This window comes from Piliocolobus tephrosceles, chromosome 18 (genome assembly GCF_002776525.5).
Source record: "Piliocolobus tephrosceles isolate RC106 chromosome 18, ASM277652v3, whole genome shotgun sequence".
NCBI lineage: Eukaryota > Metazoa > Chordata > Mammalia > Primates > Cercopithecidae > Piliocolobus > Piliocolobus tephrosceles.
Genome location: NC_045451.1, coordinates 50401921 through 50424370, shown reverse-complemented (window position 1 = coordinate 50424370; position 22450 = coordinate 50401921). Strand labels below are relative to the sequence as shown.

General features: G+C 35.3%; 1 protein-coding gene across 1 annotated transcript in view; it reads right to left on the bottom strand.

Moving 5' to 3' along the window:
• The window catches only part of TRAPPC8 (trafficking protein particle complex 8), a 112711-nt gene that overhangs the window by 25305 nt on the left and 64956 nt on the right, over window positions 1-22450 (bottom strand). Inside the window, 11 exon segments of the mRNA XM_023207741.3 lie at window positions 116-212; window positions 1646-1793; window positions 4383-4825; window positions 11782-11936; window positions 13988-14114; window positions 14532-14606; window positions 17517-17647; window positions 18086-18280; window positions 20926-20956; window positions 20958-21035; window positions 21974-22198. Coding sequence (XP_023063509.1) covers window positions 116-212; window positions 1646-1793; window positions 4383-4825; window positions 11782-11936; window positions 13988-14114; window positions 14532-14606; window positions 17517-17647; window positions 18086-18280; window positions 20926-20956; window positions 20958-21035; window positions 21974-22198 — 1705 coding nt within the window.

The window sequence follows — 22450 nt, the reverse complement described above, 5'->3', positions numbered from 1 at the left end:
CAATTTAATGCTTTAAAAAGTTAATCCTAATAATCTTAAGACATTCTGGTACTATTCTGGAAAACCAAGTAATGAAATTTCAAAATTTATTATGTAGCATGAAAAACGTACAAACCTTTGTTTTCAGAAAGATTTACAGATTTCTGTAACTTCCAGTGTTTGCTACTACTTGATACTTGCACTATATGGAATTCCTTAACACCTGCTTCACTCTGTCAAAAAAAAGATAGGAGAGTCATTCAGGATTTAGAAGCACTAAATCAGAATGTTCCGATGAGAACAAATTTCAGACACTGCTACCAAAGTCAATCTCAACTAACATAAGATGCAATTACAACATACATTTCAAAAAACTTATTTAAATCCCTTTCTAAACATTTTCAGAAACATCAACATTTTTCCCAAGAAGTATTTTCGAGTATAATGCATACTCATTGGTACATTTTAAAATACTGAAAGCCATACAGTTATTAAAGTCTATCACAATGAGCTATTGGTAGTATTTAAAAGATAAAAATTGTCAATTTTTAATCAAAATTATAGCATTTTCTCTTTATTTCTCTACTCTTTCTGAGATACCTCATTCTTATTAGGCAAAAAACAAGCAACAAAAAACTCACATAACAGAATTCTAATATATGGTCAGCACACATGAAATTATTTAAGTAGCATGTATTTTTTTAATTCTCCTGAATAAAAGCTAATCTGAAATTATTAAAATGTTCTCATTCTTACTATAAAAATATTGATTTTCGGGGGGGAGATCACCAAAGTACAGCACATTAACCCTAAATATCCTAGAAAGCAGACACCTTACAAATTTATGAAGTTAAAAATAAAGAACATTACAGAATTAACATTTCAAATAAGTACCTGAACTGAATCAATCTAATGTTAAGGTACTATTTTAAACATGAGAGATCACGCTCTCATCTTCAAGAAAATTCATTTTTACAGCCTGGCCAACATAGTGAAACCCTGTCTCTACTAAAAATACAAAACAATGAGCCAGGCATAGTGGCATGTGCCTGTAATCCCAGCTACTTGGGAAGGCTAAGGCACGAGAATCACTTGAACCCAGGAGGCGGAGGTTGCAGTGAGCAACCTGGGTGAGAGTGAGAACCTGTCTCAAAAGAAAAAAAAAAAAAAAAAATATATATATATATATATATATATATATTCATTTTTATAGAGTGTCTAAACAGGAATGGCAATATTTCAGAAATTTACTATATAAAGGAAATGGTACTGTTAGAAATGTGCAAGTGAAGATTACCAAGTTAATCTGAATGTAATATATTAACAGAACCTCACAATTTAATAACACCAATGGATCTCAATGGTGAGACCCAGAAAGCATTTTATGAGATCCTTCAGAATGAATTACTAGCATATGTAACTATATAGCATATCAGTGTGTACCATATTAATATCAGAAGATCTTTTTATTTGAAGAGACGCTAAGGGATAAAATTACAAATCTAATGAAGAATTAAGATGAATTCATACTATTCTACATGAACATTCCTAAAATCCCTAGCTTATGCTGTCTTGTAAAGGGGGAAAAAAAAACAACCCACTACTAAAAACGAGAGAAACACTTCAAATATAATTAAAAACAAAATTCAGTTTTAAACCAACTTACAGTATTGGTATTTTCCACATCCACAAAAACTAGCATATTGCCTCCTCTGCCTTCTTCATTTTCAAGAGAATTACTTCTACAGACAGTGGCCCGTACATTTAAAGACCGACTGGTACAAATAATCGCAGTGTGTCTTAATATTCTGTGCCTGAAATAAAACAAAACAAAACAAACAAAAAAACACACATTTAATCTAAGAGTCTCTCTATGTTATAATTATCTAATTCCAAATAAAGATTTTAAAAACAGATCACTCTCAGGACGAGTTATACTCTAAAAATCCATAGAATACATTAAGTAAAATTACATAGCCTAACTTCAGTTCAATTCTTTCTATCCAATTTGGAAGGAAACTACTAGTCTCCCTGTCTAAGTTTTTGCCTTGCTTGGCCAGGCGTGGTGGCTCACGCCTGTAATCCCAGCAGTTTGGGAGGCTGAGGCGGGCAGATCACAAGGTCAGGAGATCGAGACCATCCTGACTAATACAGTGAAACCCTGTCTCTACTAAAACTACAAAAAAATTAGCTGGGCATGGTGGTGGGCGCCTGTAGTCCCAGCTACTCGGGAGGCTGAGGCAGGAGAACGGCGGGAACCCGGGAAGCAGAGTTTGCAATGAGCCTAGATCATGCCACTGCACTCCAGCCTGGGCAACAGAGCAAGACTCCATCTCAAAAAAAAACCAAAAACAAAAAATAGTTCTGCCCTACTTATCAAATTCATCTGTATAACACATAAAAATAACCTTCATATGGTAATGTTCTGATTGTGCTTTTTTGGGGGGGATGGAGTCTTACTTTGTCACCCAGGTGGGAGTACAGTAGGGTTATCTCAGCTCACTGCAACCTCTGCTTCCTGGTTCAAGTGATTCTCCTGCCTCAGCCTCCTGAGTAGCTGGGATTATAAGCGTGTACCATCACACCTGATAATATTTGTATTTTGAGTAGAGATGCGGTTTCACCATATTGGTCAGGCTGGTCTCAAACTCCTGACCTTAAGTGATCTGCCCACCTCAGCCTCCCGAAGTGCTGGGATTATAGATGTGAGCCACTGCGCCCAGCCTTGCTTCTAATAGTGGTTCTGAAGCTACTGAATGACTACCAAATAAAATTCGAATTTTAACCTGGTATTCAAAACTCCTCACCATATAAGCTTTACATTTCAAAGGTTTCTTCCTCTTCTTTTACAAAAATTTTACACTGTGGCTGAACTAACTACATTCAGTTTATGTTCTCTAACCTGTAAATCTTTACAAATTAAATATATACAGCCGCTCCCTGGAATAATACCTACTACTCTCCTGCATACTCCTCCCTTGATATTCAAACGCTAAAATCTTTTTTTTTTTTTTTTTTGAGTCAGAGCCTTGCTCCGTTGCCCAAGCTGGAGGACAACTGTATAAACATGGCTCTCTGTAGCCTTGACTTCCTGGGCTCAAGCGAATCTCCTGCCTCAGCCTCCCAAGTTATTCCTAGTTAATTTTGTAAAAATGACAATGGAGGTATCAAAAAAAATACTCTGTTGAACAAAATATAGGTCATAGATCCTGGATGAGCCAGCTAGCTTTGATTTCTTCAGTGGTCATCTATTGTAACACCATCATAATCATCTCTTCTGTAAATATGTACTGTTTTTCATACAATCTTGCACGGCAAAGGGCAACACCAGGGAAAAGGTAAAACAAAACAATTTTCTTTTTTTTTTTGAGACGGAGTCTCATTCTGTCGCCCAGGCTGGAGTGCAGTGGCCGGATCTCAGCTCACTGCAAGCTCCGCCTCCTGGGTTTACACTATTCTCCTGCCTCAGCCTCCCGAGTAGCTGGGACTACAGGCGCCCGCCAACTCACGCGGCTAGTTTTTTGTATTTTTTTTTTTTTTTTCTTTTTGAGACAGAGTCTCGCTTTGTCACCCAGGCTGGAGTGCAGTGGCCAGATCTCGGCTCACTGCAAGCTCCGCCTCCCGGGTTCACGCCATTCTCCTGCCTCAGCCTCCCGAGTAGCTGGGACTACAGGCGCCCGCCACCTTGCCCGGCTAGTTTTTTGTATTTTTTTAGTAGAGACGGGGTTTCACTGTGTTAGCCAGGATGGTCTCGATCTCCTGACCTCGTGATCCGCCCGTCTCGGCCTCCCAAAGTGCTGGGATTACAGGCTTGAGCCACCGCGCCCGGCCGTTTTTTGTATTTTTTAGTAGAGATGAGGTTTCACCGTGTTAGCCAGGATGGTCTCGATCTCCTGACCTCGTGATCCGCCCGTCTCAGCCTCCCAAAGTGCTGGGATTACAGGCTTGAGCCACCGCGCCCGGCAACAATTTTCTTAAAAAAGGATGCCTGAGACGACTAGGCAGGTTGTCTTCATACACAAATGATGCCCTATTTTAATACATGGTAGCTGTTAATTTCATTACTATGTGATAGCTCTGTCCATAGTACTTAATCGTATCAAACAATTGAGAAGTTTATAGAGAGAAGCAACTCAAAAAATGTGTGCAGTTAAATTTTATTTTTCCATTTTTGGGTACCTAGAACTTATAGTTCTGTTTGAGACAATTTCACATATAAATATCTTGCATAATCTAGAAGGGAGTAATTTCTTAATGTTAGTAAATATCAAAACGTTTATCTCAATATGCACATATACATTAAACAAAGATGTTAAATTTCATTACTATGTGATAGCTCTGTCCATAGTACTTAATTGTATCAAACAATTGAGTATAAATTTTACAAGTTTTATAATACTAACCGTATTTTTGGCTGCTTTTTGACACTTTCATAGTAAAACAAAAAGTTAATTTCATGGACACCTTCTTCATCAGGCCCACGTAACCACATTGGCAGCTGCACTGAGGCTCCGGGTAGAAGAACAGTGTCAGGAAGGGGAACAGGAATCACCTCTGGCTGACTTCCTGTGCCAATGCCAAAGTCTACAGAAGAAGCTGATGATATGAGTGCTGTACACACAGAGGTAGCATCTGTCACAACAGTCTTGTAAGCACTACAATTCTCAGAAGCTGAGGGACTTAGTGGTGTTAGAACAGCAGTATTACCACCGAAAGTAAAGAACTCTGGACGTTTAGAAACAACCTTCAATCCAGTAAGTGGACATTTGCTGACATTCACAAATTCTACATATGCTTTTCGGATTTCTCCACAGAGGAGCCCTGTAGGAAAATGTATAAAGAACACCTGCATTGGAGGGAAAAAATATTATTATTTGTCTGTTAAAAATTTTGAACCTCTAATGATGCTTTTTTTTTAACTAAAGGTTTACAAGTTATTTCATTAATTCTTTGGTATCTCCCTGAATATGTGGCAGTTAATGACTCCATTTTAGAAAATATGATGAGACAGAATAATGTTACTCTGCCACTCAGTAGCGATTCTAGACTTAGGAATTAAAGGTATATTATCAGTACACAAGAGGGCTAACATGTCAAAACTTTCACAACTTGGTAGATTATAGACCAGAAAAGTTGAAAGTAATTTAACACGGCTTTATGAAGTAAATATCAGTTTTATAACCCTTGTAACTGTCAACTAAAGAAGCAGCTCAACTACTTATGTCTATATCATTAAGATGAAAAAATATGTCAGATTTATCATGGGTTTTAAAGTGAAAGAATGGGCAGATCTATGATTCCATATCCATAATTTTAAAATCCAAAAAACTCCAACCTCAGGCTTTTAGTAACTCATGTAGGGGCAAAACCTGACCTAATAGAGGCTTTTTATAGTCTTTCCCATTTAGTGTGATATTAATATAGTTCATTCAAGAAATATTAATGTGTTTGATTACTAGGTGCTGCCACAAAGCAATGGGGTTTACATAACTTCACACACACACATCTAAAAAAATTTTTTTTAATTGATTTCCAACACACATGTGGCCTCAAGATTTCAGATGAGGGATTGTGGACTTATGTTTAAAGAGACAAAAATTTGGGCTAATGAAATCATACAGTAAGTTACTTGCATTTAAAAGATCTTTTAAGTATACTGGCTGGGCACCATGGCTCATGCCTGTAACCCCAACACTTTGGGAGGCCAGAGTCGGTGGAACCCTTGAGAGCTCAGGAGTTCAAAATCAGTCTGGGCAACATAGTGAAACCCTGTTTCTACCAAAACTACAAAACATGAGTCGCACGCCTGTGGTTTCAGCTACTGGAGATGCTGTGGTGGGAGGACTGCTTGAGCCCAGGAAGTGGACGTTGCAGTGAGCCAAGATCGTGCCACTGCCCTCCAGTCTGGGTGACAGAGTGAGACCCCATCTCAAAACAAAACAAAACAAAAAAATCTTTAAATGTCAGAACTACACTAACATCTAAGCAAGCAGGAAGATAAAGGTAACAATATGAGTGAAACGTTCTAATAAAGTTATAGCTGGCAGTCACTTCATGAAATTCCAGTGAAAATATGTTTTGAATCTAAATGTGAGTGGGACTTCATTATGGCCATATTCTTAAAAAGAAAAAAAAAATCAGATGAAATTTGGGGACATCAGAAGCTTTAAAAATAAATGAGAAAACAAGGGATTAATGTAGAAATTTTGCATACAGATGTAATAGGATAAATAGGATAAGAAAATAAGCTAGACATAGCATTATACTGAAGACACTGACTCTCTGTACTGATTAGTCAGTGTCAGATAAGCTTATAGTCAAGCTAAAACTTATGGAGGAATTATTACTTTTGAGTTATTACATCCAACACAGCTGCATTAATAAAAAGTGAAATAGAGTTTTTAGTGTGTAAAAACACACTAAAATACATACAGACACCTAGATACCATCAAGAAGGTTACAGCATTGGTAAATGGTAACAGTGACAAAACACATAAACAACCAGTGGTACCAACTATGTATAGGATCACATGTTCCTTCAGAACACAGGTTTACTAAATATACTATTTTGACTCTTTAAGAAGAACAAGGCCAGGCGCAGGGGCTCACACCTGTAATCCCAGCACTTTGGGAGGTGGGCAGATCACAAGGTCAGGAGTTTGAGACCAGCCTGACCAACATGGTGAAGCCCCGTCTCTACTAAAAACACAAAAATTAGCCAGGCATGGTGGTGCGCGCCTATAATCCCAGCTACTCAGGAGGCTGAGGCAAGAGAATCGCTTGAACCTGGGAGGCAGAGGTTGCAGTGAGCCAAGATTGTGCCACTGCACTCCAGCCTGGGTGACAGAGCAAGACTCCATCTCAAAAACAAAAAAAGAACAAGAACATTTAGCCTTTACTTCAAATGCATAGTTGCTGAAAGTCCTTTTAAATAGTTGATATTTGTGATAGCTTCAAATATAAATGGAAAACAAGACCAAGAACTTATTATCTCACTTCTAGTTTATCCTAAAGATATATGTGTGTGAGTACAAAATGACATGCTTAGGATTGTTCATTGGGGCTTTATCTGTAACAGAAAATGACTAGACACAAATCAAATGGTCCAGCTGAATGATACATATATATATATATATAAAACAGTGCTTGTGTAGTGAGAAATTAAAGGAGTTTGCTCTTTGCTTTTCTACATGTTAAAATTATTCCTAACAGAAACAATTGTATCTAAAAAAAAAAAGATTTAGGGGGAAAGATTTCTAATCCACACAACTCATTGTTTGAGTTCAGTATGCTATACACATAGTAGTATGCAAATGACTCTTACTTTTATCTTCTCTCAATGAGCTAGAGTAACTTTCGTTCTCACCCATTTGATAAATATATATTGTTACAGATCATTTCATCAGACAGTATAGATGGGTAACTACTTCTACTATTCATAAACATCTCAAATTCCATAAAATATTTCTGACATATTAGGCACAGGAATATTCTACAAATTTTTTCACCAGTTTTGATGTCTTCCATTGTCTGTCCAAATATAATAAATGGCCTATTAGCTGACTTCCATCATAATCATACTACCTTGTTGAATTAACCAACTTCTCTATTCTCTTACTAGAAAATACTGAGTGATGTTTATGGAACTGAACATCAGTGGCTTTAGGCTTTCTATAGTGCCCATGATATTCTCCTTTCAAGAGTCACTATCTATTCCCAAACTTGTTTACATAAATTAAGTATTGTGTAAACTGCTTTCATCTGTAGCTGAAAGTATAGCTTTTATCTGTAGATAAAAATCTAGACAAACATAGTATTTAGATTACTTGACAAATTGTCCAGATTCTGACTCTGAAGAAACCCAACCTGGAAACTTAAGATGCAACTTATGCATGTAGTTTAATGCATGAAACAAGATGAAACTCCCATCAGGAAACCCATACCAACCCTCACAGAAAAGGTCTCTGCTCTAAATCCATCCCCCTAGAAATGGTGAACAAATGTACATCAGCATGTTTTAAATTTAGGTAAAACGTTTAGGGTATGGATCTACCAATTTTTTTGTTCTTCACTTTACAAGCTTTGTTTCATCAATCAAACACCATTTTTGTTATTATGTAGAATAAGAGGCCCTCTGCTCTAAAATACCCTCTTCAACAACTGCCTCTATAACAAAATTTTTCTAAAATTGTGACATGCGAGAAGCAAAGTTAAATACAGACCTAGCAATATCAAAAACCAGATGAATGTAAATATAAAGACTGTTAAGTTTAACAGGGTTAAAAATCCAAGATATCATCTGGTTTAAGTTTCCTTCCTTTCTAAGTGAAAAAACTTTCACTTAGAAAATGAAGGCCAGATAATTAGGGATGAGGCTTAAACAATGTAAAAGTAAACCTCTATTCATAGGAATATGTTATTTGAGAAGCACTGCAATTAAAAACCATCTGTACATTTAACAATCTTAATAAGTGAAGGATACTTAAATGACATGGCTTATTGAAAATCGCAGGTGCTGGGCATGGTTGCTCATGCCTATAACTGCAGCACTTTGGGAAGCAGAGGTGGGTGGATCACTTCAGCTTAGGAGTTTGAGACCAGCCTGAGCAACATGGTGAAACCCGTCCCTACAAAAAACACAAAAAAATTAGCCAGGTGTGGTGGCATCCACCTGTAGTCCCAGCTATTCAGGAAGATCACTTGAGCCCAGGAAGCCAAGGCTGCAGTGATCAGAGATCATGCCACTGCACTTCAGCCTGGTTGACAGAGCAATTCTGTCTCCAAAAAAAGGGGGGGGGGGTTGGGGAGGAGAGAAAAAAAATCATAAGCTAGCAAGTAGCAGAATCATTAAAAACAGTATATTTTGGTGTCTTACAATGATTTATTTTGACTACACAGATCAGAATCTTCCTATCTGAAAGTAAGCTCTAACAAATTTTTACATATATAATTCCAAACAAAACGTTCATTACTTAATGACTTTTTTTTTTTTTTTTTGAGACAGAGTCTTGCTCTGTTGCCCAGGCTGGAGTGCAGTGGTGCGATTTTGGTTCACTGCAAGTTCTGCCTCCTGGTTCACGCCATTCTCCTGCCTCGGCCTCCCGAGTAGCTGGGACTACAGGTTCCCGCCACCACGCCCGGCTAATTTTTTTTTGTATTTTTAGTAGAGATGGAGTTTCACCGTGTTAGCCAGAATGGTCCTGATCTCCCGACCTCGTGATCCACCCACCTCAGCCTCCCAAAGTGTTGAGATTATAGGCGTGGGCCACCATGCCCGGCCTGGTTCATGATTTTTAAACAATAATGGTGAAAAGCCCTAAAATAACATTTGGATCTTAACTCATTTCAATTCATCATCAGTTTTTTAACTTCTAGGCTTTACCAATGCAATTCTAATCAAAATTATTGTGGAAACTTGAAAAGCTTGGACAAAAATGGCACAAGTATAAGAAAAATGAAAAAAATTTAAGATTAAAAAAGGGACTTGGCTTGCCAGATTTTAAAAAAAACGGTAAAGCAACAGTATAGTACTGACACAGAAAGAAATAAGGAAATAGTATTAAACAGAGTAGGCTGCATCCAAAAGAGAACCTGGTATGGATACTTTCAGAATATAATAGAAAGATGGCACAATGAGTTGTCCACATTCTATTAATGGTACTGGAACTAAAAAACAAAGTTTGAGCCTTATCTCTTGACAACCAGAAACTGGCACTTGGGTCAGTCCGTAAGTTTTTTTTTATTGCCCTACAAAATTCTTTACATGCATCATAATTAAGCAAGGGTTAAATGTGGACAGAATACAGGTAGTTCAGCAATACCCACCTCTCTGCACACACCACCCATCACCATTTTCTTCAGTATGTTACCTATATCACCACTACATGTATAGGATTACTATCATAAAAATCATCCACTAAGAAGAAACAACATCCAATTAAAAGAGTTCCCAGCACTTTGGGAGGCCGAGGTGGGTGGATCACGAGGTCAGGAGATCGAGACCATCCTGGCTAACATGGTGAAATCCCGTCTCTACCAAAAATACAAAAAATTAGCCGGTGCATGCTGGCACCTTTAGTCCCAGCTACTCAGGAAGCTGAGGAAGGAGAATTGCTTGAACCTGTGAGATAGAGATTTCAGTGAGTCGAGATCCTGCCACTGCACTCCAGCCTGGGTGACAGAGCAAGACTCGGTCTCCAAAAAAAAAAAAAAAAGAGTATAAGCAGGCAATCATATGAACACATGGAGGAGAAAAAAGTCATACAGACAAAAAACACTGATCAACCCTATCAGTTATCAGAGAAATGTAAATAAAAACATCATTTTTCAATCTGATTTGCAAACATTAAAAAACAAAAACTGTATTATCCAGAATGGCACAGATGTGAGGCAACAAGCACTCTCACTCTGAAGAAAAGTGCAATTTACTATAGCTTTGCTGAAGGTTATTTTGTAGTATATATTGCGAAATTTAAAATGTATATATCTCTCCACCCAGTAATTCCATTTTTAAAGTCTAGTCAAATCTAGAACGTGGACAAAATATATACATAATGATATTTACCGCAAAATTGTCTGTACTGATGAAAAACTAGAAGTAAACCCACTAAGAGCATGAAAATATATTACAGTATATCCAAATAAAAGAATACCATATTTAATGGTTAAAAAGAAGACTGAGTTATGCTGTTAAAGACAAAAAGCAAGTACAGGATAAACATGTATAGTATGATTCCACCTATAATTATTAAAACTATATATAAGTGGACAATGCAAGCTCTGAAAAGATAAACAGCAATTTGGTATCACTGGCACTTTTGAAGGTAGGTTGCTATCCTTGTAAACTCCCTACTAGATAGAATAACTCGAGGATGTGGGAGCAAGGGCCTCTTTCTAGTGTTCACCCTTACATTACATGACCCTACCACCTTTGCCCTGCTCCTCAGGTATAAGCCTGATCCAAAGTGGACCACATCTTTCCTCTAGAAACTTGAAATTTGAAGTGACACAAAGATTGAAAGTTGCTGGTCTAGGGTTATATCAAAAGCAATGCTTTCTAGAGGCTTAAAAACATTTGCTCTTAAATTCCCTGGAGCTTCTGCCACTTCTTGTTTAGTATTATAATATGAAAGTATTACAGAACATATTATAATACTTTATAATGTAATATAATATAATAATAAAGTATATATTCTATAAAATATAAAAATATATAGTTTATATCATATAATATATATGTTCTATAAAATATAAAATATGGTAACACTTTAGTATTATAGAACAAGGTCCTTCAACTAAAGAATACATTTCTCTTTCTCTGGCTGTACTACCTAGCAACAGTTTCTATCTTTTGCAACTTTTAATTTGTATGGTATAAAAGTAGCACAGGATGGGACAAGAAGAAGGTGAAGATAAGAAGAAGGTGAAGAAACACTGCTTTTTATTCAGACACTTCTATATTGCTCAAGTTTTTTTTATAAGCATTCATTCACAAATTATTTCTCATAACTTATGAAAAAGAGTCACTGATTTTTAAAATAGCCAGAGTGTTTGTTTTAGAAGTATTTTTCCCAATTTCCATTAATATTTTGAGGGTTATATCTTATAGCCCGGCTATGACTTAATGGAAATTTGCATGATTGTCTTACATTGTGAATTAAATATATTTAACACTAGTTTAATAATAATTTAAAAGTATAGTTCAATGTAATATCAAAAACCTCAGAGCCTAAAATTAATTTACTCAGAATATTTGCTCATATAGATATATTAAGTCTGTGAAATTTTTAAAAAGTGAAATACCTCTAACAGTGGCATTTCTTCTGTGATTATGGGATCTAAACGTCGATCAGGGCCATATTTAACAGATGTTTTCTCTTCTTTTGTGTTGTTAAGTCGAGGACCTTGAATTTCTAAATCCTGCTTCCCTCGGACTGACATACTCAAGGAATATTTTCCTGAAATAAAAAAAAAATCAATGCCCTAAAATAATTTGGTATGTTAACTAACATCAATTTAACTTGAATATGTGAATACCGTAAGTTTCAGATTATTTCTAGAAAAATTCTAGACAATTTTGATTAACATGATTAATCAAAGAATTTAGTATATTTTCATCTCATGTTTAACACAAACTAAGGTATGCTACTTAATTTCTCACTTGGTTTTAGATTCACTTTGCAAAAAAGACTACACATTACTCAACAGGAAGTCCTCTGAAATCTGTATTTAACCATGTGCCTATTAACTAACAAAACCTGAGAGAATAACTATCTTAGGCCCAATAATTTAATTTAGGCCATGAGAATGGATATCTATTCACAAAGAAAAGAAGTGGAAAGCAATGAAAAGGTCAACTTTTTACTTTCACTCATATTTGAATATATACACTAATTTGAATTATTTCTGGAATATAAATAACTGAATCTTCTCAAGAGACTGCACAAAGAAAATTAAATACAGCATAGTTTTCTCAAAATTAAACTTATTTAATATTCATGTGAAATTTTTCCCAAAAGCTTCCATGTAGTGAATGTATGTGTGAAAAAAGATAATAACTATCTTTCTTGCAGGACCACTTAAAGCCTATAATGTGCTGAAAGTCACTGTAATAATCTCAAATCAGATATAAAATGTATTGATTCCCATACTTCATGTGACTGAAATCCTTATTAGCATTTTACATAATAATGAGCTACACTAAATCATGAAAACTCTGCTTAGAAGATAGGATTGTAACAGTTAATTCAGAGTCTCTTCCCATTAATATTATACATGAACATATAAAGTATTTTAATGCATATATTTGGTGCCATCTTAAATAAAACAACTACCATTTTACTGACAACCATAAATGTGTGTACTAGATTAAGATCCTAGTTACGTACAAGTGTGAAAAAAAAGGAGATTCAAAAAGCTCTTAATATCCAGTTATCTTGCTTTAAAAATGCAATAAATTAGCATTTTAAAATTACAAATAATTTAAATTATAAATTATATAAATTATAAATAAACCTTGTCTGGTACTTGTCAACCAAAAAATACAAATACAGTACTAAAATGCAGACTACCTTACTCAATTTTAGTGCAAATTTTTTTCTTTAGTAAAATGTTTTTAGTTTCTATGGATTCATTTCACTTATTTTTCTTAAATGATGTACTGAATTATCCCAGATATCCAGGCAAGTATATTTAATTGCAAGTTAAAAGAACCAATAAATTTTCCAAGTGTTCCCACTTTCTCAATGTTAATAATCAGCTTTTGTAAATGCTAAATTCATGTTTGTCAAGGACTATTTGTTATAAAATAAGACATATCTATTAAAATGAAGAGCCAGAAGTAGGAAGTTTCATGGTAAACTCCGTCTCCTAACATCTTTCCAACTTAAATAACTATATATAGTAATTACATGGTAATGTTAAATCGTGAAGGGTCCCCTGAGTTTAAAAACCAAAGAAAACTATGTTAAATGCACATACTGTGTAGTTTTACCCTTCAAAAATGTGTAGAACATACTGTACAGTGCACAAAGAATATCAGATTAACACTAAAGCCCTATTCTTTTTTCAAGACAGAAGATAGAACTTAAGGTATTTAATATCCAATGATGTGAAAATATAGGTCTTTAATTTGTTCCATGTTTTATAAAAAGGAAATATTCAAAAAATAGAACATATTAAGATGGGTTTTATATTGGCAGCAGACGATCAATGGTTAGAATTTATTTGGTTAGAATTTACTAAATTTGGATCAACAACAAAAAAATGCATACAGTCTAAAAATTAACAAAAGAAAACATATCAGAAGGGAATCAAGTTGTTTATTTTTGACAATAGAGATGATGTTAGAGGTTAAAATAATCTAAATTTGTCATTCTTAGATCTGGCTAAATGCCTTTAATTAACGATACATTAAACCTATTTAGAAAATACCAGGTTTTTGTTCATTTTATTCTATAGAATGATTTAAGAAAGTTTTCTAATTGTTTACCGATGCTATAGCCTTTACCTGTGTGACATCCGGGAAGAGCACCAATGCCATCTACTGTCATAGAGCCCTGAATAGTGCCAAGATTATAAACAACTCCCAGAATATGCAGCTCCCCTATGTGATGGGGAAAGAGCTTTAGTCTTGCCTGTGGAGATATTTAAGTCACTCTTATTATGCTTTCATAATATCTTAAATAGCACAATACCTAATTCTATAATGTTGCAAAAACACAAACTCATGACCTAAACTTTTAAAATGCCAATTAATTTATGAAAAGCATCCTCTTCAAAAGAAAACCTCTAAATTTAACAATTATAGGCCTAAACCCTCAATAACTTTTCATAAAAAGGACATCAAGAAGGAAGCAACGGGCTTCTCAGGAAACTAACAAATCCAAGACCACTGCAAATCACCAATTTCCTCCTGAGCAATTTCTATTTCCTAATCTTCCAAATTTTAGTTCTTAAGAAAACTAGAATATAAAATAAACTGAATAAAGATTTAAAAATTTGTTTTCATCTTACTTTCAGAAATGCATAAAGCAGAGAAATAAAATAATTACCACTTTTGATTCTTCACCATTAATTAAGAACTCTGAAATAACTTCAGTTCCAATCATTTCAGGTTCACTTGTAACCTAAAAACCAAATTTCATAAATTATACATTCTAATGAGCAAAATATCAGATTATTAACACTCCTATATATCAATACTTTGAAACAATAACACTAATTGAAGTCTGCATTTACTAGGTTTTTTACCACATGCTGAGCTCTACACAAAATGTTTTTATTTCCACCCCTAGAGTAGACCCAGGCTATAGTAGGCACTCAATATGTATTTTTTTTCATTTTGTTCAGTCCAACTCAACTGAGAAGGATAAGCAATCGATTCAAAGATGCCACTATCCACAGACCTGTAATCCAAGCTACTCAGGAGGCTGAGGCAGGAGAATCACTTGAACCCGGGAGGCGGAGGTATCAGTGAGCCAAGACGGTGCCACTGCACTCCAGCCTGGGCGACAGAGCGAGACTCTGTTTCAAAATGGGGGAGCATATCAAAGATGCCGCCACCAAGATAATAAAACCCTGAGAGAAAATACCTAGTTGTTCATAGTCAACAATGGCCAAAATGGTCATTTAATTTAATCTTACAATAATAGCAAATTTCTTCTTTTGCTCTGACCAGCCTCTTTTTCAAAATTGGTCAATTACATAGAAAAGGTAATGGTGGGCTAAGCACGATAAAGACAGGTGGACAAAAAGAGCAGTGGGAGAGAGGGAAAAAAGGCTTGTTTCCCCTAAAGCAATGACATATCTCTGGTCATGTAGCAAAGCAGAGCTAACTGGCTCATACTGGATATAAACCTGATCCTCATAAACACTATTTTACTATGACATTATTTAGCACAAGAAACAAAAAACTCCCTACATTCCAGTTCAGCATCTTAGTCCATCACCATCTTAGTCCATTTCTTCATTTCTTAGTCACGAAAAAATCCAAAGAGTTTGAAATTTATAGAAAAATATTATTTTAAGAAATATTTCATCATACAAACTGAAAATATTCACTTAACTTTAAACCTCCTTTAAAATCTCCCATATTGAATATACTTAGAAAGCTAATAAATCTTTTTAAAAAACGTTTCCAAGTGTAATTGTTCATACTCTTCTAATGAGTATTCCAGGCATCCAAAACATTAGAAAAATTGCAGAAGTTGCTAAAATTCAAGTCAGAATACAGTCTGGGAAATCTCAGTCATTCAAATTATTAACAACGAATATAAATAATACAAAATATCTTCAACAAATTTAACTAGCAGGACTTATTTATTTATTTAATTTTATTGTTTGATATTTGTTTTTTGTGGGTTTTTTTGAGACAAGATCTTGCTCTGTCTCCCAGGCTGGAGTACAATGGCATGACCTTGGCTCACTGCAGCCTCAAGTTCCCAGACTCAAGCAATCCTCCCACCTCAGCCTCCTGGGTAGCTGGGACTATAGATGTGTATCACCACATCTGGCTAATTTTTAAATTTTTTGTAGAGATGGGGGTCTCACTATGTTGCCTAGGCTAGAGCAAGACTTAAAATAAGGCAATTTTTAAAAAATCAAAACACTTGAGCACTAAAATGCTGGGGTATTTCCCAGTTCCAAAATCTCGCCCCCTTTATTTTTTGCCACATTATTAAAGCATTTAGCAAGGTAGTATTAAAAAAAAGCAAGTTATATAACAGATACTGGTGAATAAACTAATAAATTAGTAGTTATATATATATATATATATATATATAATATGTATATATATATTTGTCCAAGTTATTTCATTTATAGTCAGTTGGATATTAATAAACTATTTGGCCAGATCATTTCTGCTTCAAAATTAAATATCTTAGATATATAAAAGACTTATTAGACATGGAAATGAAAAGAAAAAATACAAATGAAGTTTTGAATAGGCAATTCACAAAAGAGGAAAAACAAATACAAGAGTTCAACTTCACCAGCAATCAATGAAATGGAAAATAAAAGATGGCATTTTTAAAATATCAAATCAACAAAGTTTTTAAGTAATACTGCTTACTGTCATAAAGATGAGACACCCAAACCCATACGCTGCTTAGTAAGAAGCTCATTGGTATGAACTTTTGTGAAACCAGCAGGGCACTAAAATATTTTTCCCTAAAATCTTCACTTCATGTCCTGGAATCTTCCCCACAGAAATAATCTAAAGGTAAAAAGCCACGCACAAAAATGTGCACGACAGAATTACTATGATAGTCAACAAATGGAAACTTGCCAAAAAAAAACCTATCAAAGATAGTAAAATAGTTTATGAATCACCCATATGATGTAATAGTATGCAAAAATAAAATATTAAGTCACTTTGATATCGGAATATGACTATAAAACATAGAATGTAAAAAGCAACATACACAGCATGAAGGAATCCCAAATATGTGGGAAAAACATACAAATGAAAATAACTGGAAGCCCGGCGTGGCGGCTCATGCCTGTAATCCCAGCACTTTGGGAGGCTGAGGCAGGAGGATCATGAGGTCTGGAATTGGAGACCAGTGTGGACAACATGGTGAAACCTCATCTCCACTAAAAATACAAAAATTAGCTGGGCGTGGTGGGTAAGCCTGTAATCCCAGCTACTTAGGAGGCTGTGGCAGGAGAACCACTTGAACCTGGGAGGCAGAGGTTGCAGTGAGCCAAGATCGCACCACTGCACTCCAGCCTGGGCAACAGCGCAAGACTCTGTCTCAAAAAAAAAAAAAAAAAAAAAAAAACTGGAAAGATACACAACAAAATGTTAAAGTGGTTATTTCTAAATATTATGAAGACAGATGGTTTCACTTCTATTCCTTATGTTTTTCTGTATTTTCAATTTTCAAAAATAAGTACGTATCACAATTTTTATAACTAAGGAAAAGTAAACCAAAAAGAAGTATAGCTCACTGAACAGAGTAAACTGAAATGTTACTACAGCATCTGTTAGGCTGTAACTGAAACATAATTACAAATACCTTTTAATAACTTACTAGTTGTTTAACTTCTTCATTATCCTTTTCACTGAAATCTTTAGGATGAAACTTCCAAAGTAATGACAAATCAGTCAACAAAAGTGGAACTTTCAAAGGGTTTCTAAAAGCCACTTCCACTGTAATTGGTTCTATTTAAAAAAAAAAAAAAAGCCTAAATTAATAACTTTAATAAACATCACACCTCATTCTCAGCTTCAATTTTTTAAATGTATCTTGCTTTCACAGCTCTGCATTTCTGCCTAGACTGTCCTTTATCACCTTATAAATGTCCACGTATTAAGGATTCAGTTGTAATACTACATTACCTCCTTGAAAAGATTTCCCCAATTTCTCTGTACTAAAGGATGCCATTCCCTCTTCTATATTCCAACATCACATTGCAAATTGTTGTAGAAGAGTCCCCATTGTCTGGTTTTATAAATGCAGCTCAGTAAATTATGAGTTCCTAATTTATTTTTGCATCCCCAGCACCAATTATGTTTGCCAAACAATAAATTATCTTGATCAGGCTGTAAGTAAAACAAATAAACAAACAAAAAAAACAAATAAAAATTCAAGTATATCACCTTCTACAACTGCAAGTGGAAATCTTGAATTATCTGAGTAACTGTTCAAACAGTATTGTGTGGGATGAAAATTGGATGGAATTACTCCTTTGTTAACCACAGAAACAACTTGTTCCTCAAGTTCTCGCCACTGCTGAGAGGATTCAGAATCATATTCTTGATCAAGACTTACATGAGTAGCTGCTTGTTTTTCACCTAAAAAAATTTGTAACAACACGTTTATGAAGACTTGCCCTCAAATAAAATGTATTTTAAATAAATATAAGGTACAGAAATAAATATATATATATACACACACTCTTGCCTATTTCTAACTGAGTGAAAAATATACTCATTAACCCTAGCTTATGTGGATTTTGCTTATAATACTGATGTTCTTTTCCTCCTGACTCTGAAAGAATGTATTTTCCCTTGTGTCCACAAGCAATTTTTACATAAAACATTTCAAATATACAGAAAAGGCATGGAGACTAATGTAACAAATATTTGTATACTAACATTTAACAAATGTCAACTTTTTCCTATGATCCCAAATATTTTTTATAAAACAAACATCACAGATAGAGTCAATGTCCTCTCTGCACTCCTCCCCCCAATCTTATTACTCTCCTTCGCCCCCACTGGCATTACTTCTTTGCAGAGGTATTCCAAAGTTAAAGTGTATCGTTTTCATCCAGGATTTTACCACATAAGTACATACAAAAACAATGCATAAAATTGGCTTGTATGTTTGAAACTTATACTGTGATTGACTCCTCCTCACTCAGTATCATGTTGTGGGAAATGTAGAATTAGCATGAATTCTCATGTACTGCAGCATAAATCCATTATGTGAATACACAAAAGTATATCAATTAATTCTCCATTAGGAATTCTAGTTCTTTCACTCTTTTGCTATTACAAACAATGCTACTATGAATATGACAATTTTTTTAAAAAAATACTAAATCATATCTCAAGGAGAAACATACTGATTAAATTTAAATATAAGAGTGTTTAAAATTACAAAGTTTAACAGCCTTCGAGAGCTTTAAAATATATGTATTTATATAATATATTTGTATAGATTTAGTGGGTACAAGTGATATTTTGTTATACAGATATATTTCCCTGGTGGCAGTCTGGGCTTTCAGTGTAGCTATCAACCAAATAGTATACATTGTACCCATAAGTAATTTCTCATCCTTCACTCTCTACCCTCCCAAGTCTCAATGTCTATGTGTACACATTATTTAGCTCCAAAGCCACTTATCAATGAGAGCATGTAGTATCTGACTTTCTGTTTCTGAGTTATTTAACATAAAATAATGAAAAGCTTAATATATTTATACTTTTGTTCCATTACTGCCATCCTAGGGCTCAATCCTAAAGAAATAATCCTGCATTTTTAAAACAGTCTTACAAGAACAACAGAACATTGGTAACAGAACATTGGTATTCTCTGCTTCCATGTACATTTGAAAATTTTCATAATAAGACATTTAGAAAACAAATTTTATCTACAAAGATGTCCATCACAATACGATTATTTTTTTTTTTTTTGGGGGGGGGAGACAGAGTTTTGTTGGAGTGCAGTGGTGCGATCTCGGCTCACTACAACCTCCGCCTCCTGGGTTCAAGCGTTTCTCCTGATTCAGCCTCCCGAGTAGCTGGGACTACAGGTGCACGCCACCACGCCCAGCTAGTTTTTTGTATTTTTAGTAAAGACAGAGTTTCACCGTGTTGGCCAGGATGGTCTCAATCTCTTGACCTCATGATCTGCCCACCTTGGCCTCCCAAAGTGCTGGGATTACAGGTGTGAGCCATCACGCTTGGCCACAATATAATTTTATATAAGCAAAAGATGGAAACAGTCTATATATATCAAGTGGATGTTAAAATAAAGTACTTTATAAGCACTGAATAGAGTATCTTACTAACATTAAAAGTTTATGAAGATTATATAATAACAAAACCATTCTTTATGTGAGAAAAGCTGTTGTAATTACAACTGTTTTGTTTTCATTGTTTTTAGTTTTTAAAGCTGGGAAGAAAAACACCAAAATAGTAGTTATCTTCAGGTGGCAGGACAAAAGAAGTAATAAAGAGCTATTCATAGGCCGGGCGTGGTGGCTCAAGCCTGTAATCCCAGCACTTTGGGAGGCTGAGACGGGCGGATCACGAGGTCAGGAGATCGAGACCATCCTGGCTAACATGGTGAAACCCCGTCTCTACTAAAAAATACAAAAAGCTAGCCGGGCAAGGTGGCGGGCGCCTGTAGTCCCAGCTACTCGGGAGGCTGAGGCAGGAGAATGGCGTAAACCCGGAGGCGGAGCTTGCAGTGAGCTGGGAGATCCGGCCACTGCACTCCAGCCCGGGCAACAGGGCGAGACTCCGTCTCAAAAAAAAAAAAAAAAGAGCTATTCATTTTCTCTCTTTTTTTTTTCTTTTTCCTTTTTTTTTTTTGAGACAAAGTTTCACTCTGTTGCCCAGGATGGAGTGCGGTGTCGTGATCTCAGCTCACTGCAACCTCTGCCTCCCAGGTTCATGCCATTCTCCTACCTCAGCCTCTTGAGCAGCTGGGACTACAAGTATGTGCTACCACGCCCAGCTAATTTTTTTGTATTTTTAGTAGAGACAGGGTTTCACCATGTTAGCCAGGATGGTCTCCATCTCCTGACCTCGTGATCTGCCAGCCTCAGCCTCCCAAAGTGCTGGGATTACAGGAATGAGCCAACCGCGCCTGGCTGAGCTATTAATTTTCAAATATTCAACTATACATCGTTTCTTAAATGGAGAAAGGAAAAAAAGTTTTTTAAAAATTGTCATTAGGTAATTAGGCTAAATAAAACTTCACTAACCATCTGCTGGTCGTCTGTCATGGCCAAAAAAAAACCCGTGTTGCTGAACTGTTAATATATGGTAAAGGAAGCTGTGGCAAAGGACCATCTGGTGACAGCTGACTTACATTCTGAGAGAAATATAAAAGGAAAAAAAGAGGTAGTTTTTGTGAAAATGGTATTTTTGTTTCCTCATTTCTTAATACACAAGGCATTAAAAAGATGTTAAGCAAGAATATTAAGATACATAATTACTAGTTTTATTTTACATATCAGTCATAAAATTTTACAACTCGGAAGAACTTCAGATATTTATTCTGTCTCAAAAGTATCTTACTGAGGCTACTCAGCTAATTATCTGGATGTTAAATGTGCAAAATTTATTTTAGTAAGCGTTTTACTTCTTATGACTCATTATAGCATCCTATCTGCCAAAATTCTAAACCATATAATTTCAAATTAATAAAGTCTAGACCCTAAGGGTAGTTATTTTCTGCAGGATAGATATAATATGCTCTATTCATAGGCCCTGGGAAAAGATTTACAACTTCCCAATTTTTCCATAAAACAATGCTTTATATGTTCTATCTGCTTGCCTCAGTGAAACAGTCCTTCTTCCTGTTAATTTTTTTGCATTGCACCATAATAGCCTGTCTACTTTCCACAGATCCATACCTCCTCATCTTTCACAAGGAAAAGAACATAGAATGTCCATCTCCAAAGGATGGTAAAGAGAACCTACTTAAAACCAACTGTAAAATCGGTTATGAGTCTATAAAAGCATGATGAATAAAGAATCCAGAAAACCCGTGGAATCTTTTTTTTTTTTTTTGAGATCCTAAGAACAGCCATAAATCAAGTATTCATTGTAATATTAAAATTCTCTTTTCAAGAACTGTGGAAGGGGCGATGTAACCAAGATCTATAGCCAAGAAGCCTAGCCTGCCACAGCTTGTTTATGACTGATAACTACATATATTCTAATAAAACTATCCTAAGATAAGGTAATAAACACTTTTCACTAAAATACAGTTTTAATATCTACTCCTGAATGAAAATAAGCTTTCACCTTGTAAACATAAAGATATTCTCTGAGGAAAGCCCCTTGTTGAGCAGCAGATTGTTTACTTTCATTGATTAAAATATGCCTAAAAGCAGACACAGCATTGTCCAGTTGTCTAAGAGTATAGGACTGGCGCCCAATAGTGAAGTTAATGTGATCCTCTGCAAGAGACCAGCCTTTTCCTTTGTAAACTTGCATGGCTTGACAATAACAGCGTAAAGCATGCTTTTTCTGTAAGAAAATAAACAAAATAATGTATTATACTCCAAATTTGTTTGAACTAGAAAAAACAAACACAAACACACACATAGAAACAATTAAGTAACTGGTTCTTCCTCTAAGGGAGACTGGGATAATGAAGAAAATAAAACTAACATTTATGATAATCCCTTCACAATTATATATGGCATGATACAGATTAAGTTACCTGAGCCATTGTGTGTGTGTGTGTGTGTGTGTGTGTGTGTGTGTGTGTGTGTGTGT